General features: G+C 39.5%; 1 protein-coding gene across 4 annotated transcripts in view; it reads right to left on the minus strand.

The window, feature by feature from the left end:
* LOC135092230 (glutamate receptor ionotropic, kainate 2-like) overlaps nt 1-8,246 on the minus strand; it is a 55,304-nt gene extending 47,058 nt beyond the window's left edge. For all 4 annotated transcript variants that reach the window (XM_063990587.1, XM_063990586.1, XM_063990585.1 and 1 more), the window contains exons 1-2: nt 8,016-8,246; nt 4,547-5,496 (exon numbers count right to left, since the gene is read on the minus strand). In XM_063990587.1, the coding sequence (XP_063846657.1) occupies nt 4,547-4,637 (91 nt within the window). In that variant the 5' untranslated portion in view covers nt 4,638-5,496; nt 8,016-8,246. The remainder of the gene's footprint in view (nt 1-4,546; nt 5,497-8,015) is intronic.
* Nucleotides 8,247-9,378: the final 1,132 nt, after the last annotated feature.

Consider the following 9,378-nt stretch of genomic DNA (forward strand, 5'->3'; position numbering starts at 1 on the left):
ACTCACACACCACACGCCAGGATGTAACCCGTATCTATTTGCTGCCAGGTGAACATAGGGTGTACATTTAAAAGGCTCGCCCATTTGCCTCGCCGCACCCGGGAGTCGAACCCAGGTCTTCTTGGTTGTGAGGCGAGCGTAATGCTGGTACGGGGGGGGCTGAGTGTATGTGTGTGTGTGTGTGTGTGTGTGTGTGTGTGTGTGTGTGTGTGACTATGTTTGTTTACTTCAGTGGGTGTGATTGCTTGTTTAAACTCTTTCCTCCTCTTTCTCGTCTCCTCTTTCCATCTTAAGTGCTCGTTTCCCTTTGAGCAGCTTTTAGGAGGAGGAGGAGGAGGAAGAGGAAGAGGAGGAGGAAGTTAAACATTGCAGGCTGAATGACTCTAAGCAATGAATGAAAACTGATAATAATATGCAAAATGTACTAAGATAATTTCTCTCTCTCTCTCTCTCTCTCTCTCTCTCTCTCTCTCTCTCTCTCTCTCTCTCTCTCTCTCTCTCTCTCTATAAATAACACGAAAATAGTAAAAAAAAAGACACACAAAGAAAATAGAGAGAGAAAAAAAGAGAAAATAACGAAAAGGAAAGAAGGGAACAGAAAAAAAAAGAAAAAAAAAACACAGAACAGCTAACAAAACGACCACACACACACACACACACACACACACACACACACACACACACACACACACACACACACACACATACACACACACACACACCTGTCACCACCACCTCACCAATTTCCTTTTTCCTACCCCTCCCTTCACCTCTCACCGCTCCCTTCACCCCCCTCCCCCCCTTCTCTTACCCCCAGCAGACGCCATGGTAGAAATTAAATATGGTCGAGGCAAAAACTCCTTCCTTTCAGCTATTCTCGGCCCCAACACACATTCCTGGGGCCACGAGTTCCCCGTTCACTTTATCTGCCTGACTGACGACGCTGGTGGTGGTGGTGGTGGTGGTGGTGGTGCTGGTTGGTGGGATCTCAAGTGTACGATAGTTTTATGATTTTGTACGATGTTAAGTCTGATGGTGGTGGTGGTGTGTTGTGTCTGTTGTTGCTGTTGTTGTTGTTGTTGTTGTTGTTGTTGTTGTTGTTGTTTATTAGTAGTAGAAGTAGTGGTAGTAGTAGTAGTAGTATTGTTTTGTTACTACTGCTACTACTGCTACTACAACAACAACAACAATAACAACAACAACTACTACTACTACTGCTACTATTACAACTACTACAACCACTTTTTTTCCTTCTTATGCAGGAAGGGCACCTGCCAAGGGCAACAAAATTAGAAAAAAAAAAGACCCACAGAGGTGTCGGTCCCCAAACAGTCAAAAGCAGTCATCAAATATTATTAATTACTACTACTACTACTACTACTACTACTACTACTACTACTACATTATCTTTATTACTATTACTATTACTCGAAATTCCAGCGTCTCAGCCCACAAGTGACGAGGAGCCGTTGTTACCAGTACCACAACACGCCCCCCTTGTCTCGACTTGCTGAGGTCACAACCATCTCAAAATCTTTACCAGGCAATGTATTCTGAAACATTGCGCAACATCTACTGTTTTCCAAATGCTCCCGTCGATGAAGCTACGCGGGTTTTTAAGAGTGTTTTGATAGTTCTAGTGACAGATTAATAAGATTTCTACATTATTAAGAGAAGAAGCACTTTGGAGAATACGGCTGATCATCTCCGTGGCCTTGAAAAACAGTAGTGGTGAAGGAGCAAAGCGTTTCGGAATACGAGAATTTTTAATAAGTTACACAAGTTTTTTAAGGAGTATTTGCGTGGCAGATTAACTTGATTTCTACATTACTAACAGGAGAAACACTCTTGAGAACACGGCCAACCATCTCTGTGGCCTTGGAAAATAGCCTTAGTGAGAGAGCAAAGCGTTTCATAGTTAATATTGATTCTGAACTTTTTTCATTACTGTTTCGTCTTGCCTGAGTGTGTTATGAAGGGGATTAAAAATAAGATCGCTTTCATTAACCCTGTGGAACCTCATCACGGCCAGCCAGATGAGCTTAGCTACTGAAAGACTGGCAGTGTATTCTGAGACGTTTTGCTCACCACTACTACGGTTTCCGAAGGACATAGAGACGATTACCCGGTTTCTTAAGGGTGTCTCTCCGGTTAATAATGTAGAAATCTTGTTGCTCTGTCACTAGAAAAGGACCCCCTTAAAAATTAACCCGTGTAGCTTCAAGTAGTCTCTTAAACGTAATGGAGGTGCGGCGTAGGTGTTGCAGACAGATGTTGTTGTCCCTTATTGGAAGTTTAAAATTTTAGGTCTAATGAGTTGTTTGTGTACTTGAATTACAACTAAGTGAATGTTTAGTTTCTGATTCATGTGTTCAAATGTCTGTAGTTGTAGTAGTAGTAGTAGTAGTAGTAGTAGTAGTAGTAGTAGTAATTGTTGTTGTTGTTGTTGTTGTTGTTGTAATAGTAGTTTCTTGTGGCACAAAAGATGAAGAGAGTGAAATAAGAGATAAAAGCCAGAATACTTTTTTCATTAACTTACTACTACTACTACTACTACTACTACTCTACTACTACTACTACTACTACTACTACTACTACTACTACTACTACTACTACTACACTAACTTAAACCAACCCAAGCAAACCTAACCACAAAACACTGCCATCTTCTGAAAAACCACCGCTACACACACGCACACACACACACACACACACACACACACACACACACACACACACACACACACACACACACACACACAGACACACACACACACCTTCCTACACACTCGGAGGTCATCCATCTCATTAATTCTCTGCTAAGTCTTTTCTTCACTCTCCCACCGCTGCTTGCTTTCCCTGTCTACTTTCCGTTTGTTTATAGACAGGATTCTGAAACACTCCGCGCAACTACATTACTTTTCAAAGATTCTTATTGAAGCTACGCGGGTTTTTAAGTGTGTTGTTTACAGTTCTAGTGGCAGATTAACAAGATTTCTAGATTGTTAACAGGTGAAACAGTCTTGAAAACCCGTGTATTATGTAAAAAAAATATCACATAAAGGAGAAACACTGCTGAGAACAAGGCTACTTATCTCTGTGGCTTTGAAAATAGAATTCGTGAGAGAGCACACTGTTTCGTACGTGCATGAGGGTGGCGGTGGTAATGGTGGTGATGGTGGTGGTGGTGGTGTGCGCAAGGACCATAGCTCTAAAACATTTCTGCACCGCATCTCCACTACTTTCCAAAGGCTTTAGTTGAAGTGACACGGGTTTTTAAGAACGTTTTTACAGTTCTAGTAGCAGATTGACAAGATTTCTACATTATATAAAGGAAAAAAACAATGTTGAGAAGACGGCTAGTCATCTCAGTGGCCTTGAAAAACAGTCGCGTATGATAAGACAGCAAAGCGACTCAGAATACAGGGTTCAGTCAAGGTACAGTCGCTGAGTTAGTTAGAAAACTCACCAAGAGAGGGCAGTGTTCAAAATTTCACCGACAGATGGCAGGACTCTTCGGCGCTTCACTCCCTGTTGCTAAGTTTCCCTCCTTGTATCAACACCTTAGAGTTATGACAGTTTATCACGCCAGCTTAACATCTCGTCCCTTTCTGTCCATCTAACACGTATTAACACTCCCTCACTCCTCTCTCTGGCGTTCTCAATGGGGACAGTTAGCGCCTCTTGTTAAAATTCGTTCGACTGCAAGCCAATTCTTCTCATAAACAACTACAGCTTCTTCTTAATCTAATTGCATATCAATACCTGTTTGTTTATCTATCTCACTCTCTGCATACATGTCTTGTTTATCTATTTATCTATCTATCTATCTATCTATCTATCTATCTATCTATCTGTTTGTCTGTCTAAATACTTATTCATCTATCTGTCTATCTACTTCTCTATCTATCTATCGTTCTTCTTGTCTGCCTGTTTATCTATCTATCTATTTATTTGTTTATCTATCTATCTATATGTTTATCTATATATCTATCTATCTGTCTATCTATCTATTTATCTATCTGCCTATCTATCTACCTATATATCTATTTATCTATCTATCTATATGTCTGTCTGTCTAGCTATGAATCTTTTTCTTAATCTATCTATTTATCTATTTATCTATCTGTCTATCTCTATTAATTTCAGCATCTATACCTGTCTGTCCACTTATCCGTTCACCTTTCTGTCTTTTCTGATGTCTACTTGCCTTCCAACATGTTTAACTGCCTAATTATTCCACTACGTATAAATAAACATTATTCTGTCAGCCAGTCAGTCAGTCAGTCAATCTGTTTGCCTGCCTGCGGATCGTATTCTGAAACACTTCTGCGCCGCAACCCCCCACTACTTTCAAAAGGCCTCGTAATTAAAGGTACACGGGTTTAAAAGGGTGTCTTTTTAGTTTCAGGGGCAGATTAACAAGGTTTCTTCATTATTAACAGGTGAAACACTTTTGAGAACCAGGGTAATAATTTCTGTGGCCTTGAAAAGTAGTCGTGGTGAAAAAGCAGGGAGTTTTCTTTAATATTTGTAATGTTCTTACCTATATTGATGGTGCTAGGAAGGGCCCCCACGTTACTAGCTCGCCAGCACGTGACAGCCACCAGCACCACGGTAGCCAGTGCTATCTTCATCCTGACTCCTCGTACTGCCCGCTGCTGCCACGCTAAATATTGGTGCTTGTTGTGTTGTTAGTGGCGCTGGTGGTGGTGGTGGTGGTGGTGGTTTTTCATTGGGTTTTGTTCGGTTTTTCACTTTCCTGTTTCGATTAGTTTTTTTTTTCTTTTTTCCTTTTGTTTTGTTGTCTATTTGTTAGTTTGTTTTATTTGGTATTTTGATATTGGTGTTTATAGTGTAGTTATCGTTTTTTTTTTTTTTATTATTCCGTTTTCTTTTGTTTTCTCTCACGCTTCGATCATTTTTTGTTCTTTTTTTTTTTCTTATCTACTGGTTGGTTTAAATTTTTGGTTCTTGTTATCTCTGTTGGTGTTTTAAATATTGATAGTGATGATAGTGATAATGATGGCGCTTATAACAGTTTTTTTTTTTTATTTCACCCAGTTTTATTCTATTCTTTCCTGCTTCGATCACTTTTTTTTTATTAATTGGCTGAAGTTTTTTTTTCAGTTCTTGCTATCTCCGTTGGTATTTCAAATATTAATGTTTATTGTGCTGTTAATAATGCCTGCAATATATTTTTTTTTCCAATGAGTTCTGTTTTATTTTATTTCTTGTTTCGTTAACTTTTTTTTTATTTTGATTTATTGGTTTAATTGTCATATACTCTCGTTTTCTGTATTTTTATCCAGTCAGCTCGTTTTCTTTCACACTTTTCAATATCATGTATAAGTTCTCTCTTTTCTTTCTCCTTCCTTATTGTTTGTAGTTTGTCACATTTTCATCATGCGCTTTCCAGTTATTCTTTTATTTCTATTGTCTATTATCCTCTTCCTCTTCTTCTGCCTTTTATCGCGTCCTCTTTCACAACCGCCCCTGGGAAAAGAGAAAAGTAGTAGTAGTAGTAGTAGTAGTAGTAGTAGTAGTAGTAGTAGTAGTAGTAGTAGTAGTAGTAAATAAACATTATCACACTAAACAACAATAATAACGATAAATGAAGAGAAAGAAGGAGGAGGAAGAGGAGGAGGGAAGAAAGAAAGAAACAGGAAGGAAGAAAGGAAGGAAGGGAGAGAGAAAAAGAGATGAAGGAAAGCGGTAAAAGAGAAAGAAAAAGAAAGAAAAGAGAAAGGGAAGGACGGTAGGAGAGAGAGAGAGAGAGAGAGAGAGAGAGAGAGAGAGAGAGAGAGAGAGAGAGAGAGAGAGAGAGAGAGAGAGAGAGAGAGAGGACTTGGCACATGATAAATAACAGGAAATACGAAGACTGTTGATGGCCCCCCCTGCTGTGTGTGTGTGTGTGTGTGTGTGTGTGTGTGTGTGTGTGTGTGAAAAAAAAAAAGAGTTAAAAAAAGTGGCGACATTTGGGCCAGCACACACACACACACACACACACACACACACACACACACACACACACACACAAACCACCCATAAACCACTTGACTCTTCACAGAACTTCCATTAAAGCCTTCAAACACTGATAAGGGAGAGAGAGAGAGAGAGAGAGAGAGAGAGAGAGAGAGAGAGAGAGAGAGAGAGAGAGAGAGAGAGAGAGAAAGAGCACGTATTTATTTCAGACCCTGCGTATCCACACTAGATAAACATTGCATTATTCTTATGAATCTATACATTACAATATTAAACAACGGTTACCTGGACAAATTAATGAACTTCGAGGGACAAGAGTAAATAGTAATAATAATAATAATAATAATAATAATAATAATAATAATAATAATAATAACACATTTTCATAGTCTCTGCCTACAAATGAGCGAACAATTATGAAACAGACGTGTATTCTTGTACGTTACTGATTCACTCGCCAGACACAATACACGCAGCCTATACACCTGCCTTCATACGATACACAAGCAGGTAAGTGAAGATTTATGTCTGATCTAAGTATGGTTACGCATATTAGTCACTGTAACACACGCACGGTGAGGTTAAACATAAACACACACACACACACACACACGAGACTTCAGACACGCTTTGCTCTCTCACCACGACTATTTTCAAAGGCCACAGAGATGACCAGCCGGGTTTTCAAGACTAATTCTCCTTTCCACAGTAAACAAATCATATTAATCTGTCACTGCAACCGTAAAAAAATAAATAAATAAAATAAAAACACCCTTAAAAACCCGTGTAGCTTCAACTAGAGCCTTTTGAAATAGCGGTGGTGTGGTGCAGAAGCGTTTCAATATACGAGCCTAAACTCCACACAAGATTTAAGCCACTGCTCTTCCCGCCACCCCTTACTCTCTCTTCAGCGTGTGGCAATACCAAGCTCCACCAGAGGACTAATATATTGCACTGATAGCTGAAGTGGTTTTGTTATTTATGCGCTGGTATGTGTTGATGTTGATGGTGGTGGTGGTGGTGGAGAAGGAAGATGACAAGAAAGAGGAAGAGGATTAAGGGCTGTAAGGAGGAGGAAGAGGAGGAGGATTAAGATAAGGATTAGGAGAAAAAGGAAGAGGAGGAGGAGGAAGAACTGGAGGAGGAGGAGAAGGAAGATGAACAAGGACAAGGACAAGAACAAGAACAAGAGGAGGAGGAGGAAGAGAAAAGTAAAATAACCACGATTAGCAAGATGAAGAAAAGGAGGAGGAAGAAAAAAAGATGAAAAAGAAAAGAAGAAGAAGAAGAGGAGGAGGAGCAGGAGGACGAGGAGCAGGAGCAGGAGGAGGAGGAGGTGGAGTATAAGCATCAAATTTTACTCTTCTTGTAATATCAAAAAATTATTTCTACTTTTCTTGTTTGGTTTTAACTTGAACGTATTAATGCAGTAGTAATAGTAGTAGTAATAGTAGTAGTAGTAGTAGTAGTAGTAGTAGTAGTAGTAGTAGTAGTAGCAGAACAAGAAGACAGAAAGTAAAAGTAGTAGTAGTAGTAGTAGTAGTAGTAGTAGTAGTAGTTGCTGTTGTTGTTGTTGTTGTAGTTGTTGTTGTTGTTGTAGTTGGCGTTGTTGTTGTTGTAGTGTTAGTAGTAATCTTAGTAGTAGTGGTAGTAGTAGTAATAGTAGCAGTAGTAGTAGTAGTAGTAGTAGTAGTAGTAGTAGTAGTAGTAGTAGTAGTAGTAGTACCATTAACATCAGCAATAAAAATAAGATAGAATAAAAAGAATTAAAAAAATAGCAATAACACACACACACACACACACACACACACACACACACACACACACACACACACACCACACACACACACACACACACACACACACACTCCTAGATTAGACTTACCTTTAGGATTAATGTTAATTTTTTCCCCATCCCCTATGTACATTTTCAGTTTGTTAACTGCCTAAATAATAAACCGTTTATTATTATTATTATTATTATTATTACACACACACACACACACACACACACACACACACACACTCACCTCCATCACCACCACCATCACCACCACCATCACTTCCATTTCGATGACAAAGAAGAAAAGAAAACGAGAGACGATTTTTTTTCCAACGCAATCAGACTAAGAGAGAGAGAGAGAGAGAGAGAGAGGAGGCTAGGGTCACAGATGCAAATAAGGTCACAGGAGGTCAGACAGAGGAGGCAGCGAGGTCACAGACAGTGCCACCCTCACAGCACCAGCGCCACACGAGACTGACTTGGGAAAAATACCCAATGCCAAGCCAGTCTTACCCCCCCACCTCTCCCTCCCTTCCCCCCTACCCCCCATTTCTCCCCCTCTCTCCTCCCTCCCTTCACTCTCCTTTTTTCCATTTCTTTCCTCTGTCTCTCTCTCTCTCTCCTCCTTACCTACTTTTCCTCCCCTCTCCCTCCTCGTCCTTTTCTCTGTTTCTCCCTCCTTGCTTCATTCATCTCCCTTCCTCCTCCTCCTCCTCCTTACTTCATTTTTCTCCCTTCCTCCTCTTCCTTACTTCATTTCTCTCCCTCCCTCCTCCTCCTTTCTTCCTTCCTCCTCCCTCCTTCTGCCTCATTCTTGTTCCTCACCTCCTTTCATCTTTTTCCTCCTTCATGTCTCTCCTCTCCCTCTCTCCCGTCATTGTTTTTATCTTCTCTCTCCCTTTCTTCTCCCTATATCTCTCCCTTTCTCTTTTTCATTTCTTCTCTTCTCTTCCATCTTTCTTCCCTCTTCTCCTTCTCTTCCCTCGTGTTTCCTTTCATTTTTCCTTCATATTTCTTTTTTTTTATTTCCTTCTGTTTTTCCCTTATTTTTCTTTTTTCTCTCTCTCTCCTTTCTATCATCTCTATTTGTCTCTCTTCTTTCATCACTTTTCCACGTTTGTCTCCTCTCTCTCTCTCTCTCTTAACGGCATTTTTTTTTTCACCCTCTTCCCACGAACTCTTCCCTGCCCGAGTATTTATGGAGCTTTCTGTTTCCTCTCTCTCTCTCTCTCTCTCTCTCTCTCTCTCTCTCTCTCTCTCTCTCTCTCTCTCTGGGGTGTTATTTCCCCTTTGTTCCTTTCTTTTCTGAGTACTGATTTGTTGTGGTTTATTTATTTCTTCTTAGTCTTGTTTACTCGATGAAAGAAAATGGGGATGAATCAACAACAACAACAACAACAAAAACAACAACAATGATAATAAAAGTAATAATGATAATGATAATGAGAATGAGAAGAAGAAAAAGAAGAAAGAAGTAATAATTAATAATAATAATAATAATAATAATAATAATAATAATAATTACAACAACAACAACAAAAACAACAACAACAACATTTTTTTTCGCTTCAAATTTTATATCCTAGACGACAAAAATAATAAATAACTTT

The sequence above is a fragment of the Scylla paramamosain genome, chromosome 39 (assembly GCF_035594125.1).
Source record: "Scylla paramamosain isolate STU-SP2022 chromosome 39, ASM3559412v1, whole genome shotgun sequence".
Lineage (NCBI taxonomy): Eukaryota > Metazoa > Arthropoda > Malacostraca > Decapoda > Portunidae > Scylla > Scylla paramamosain.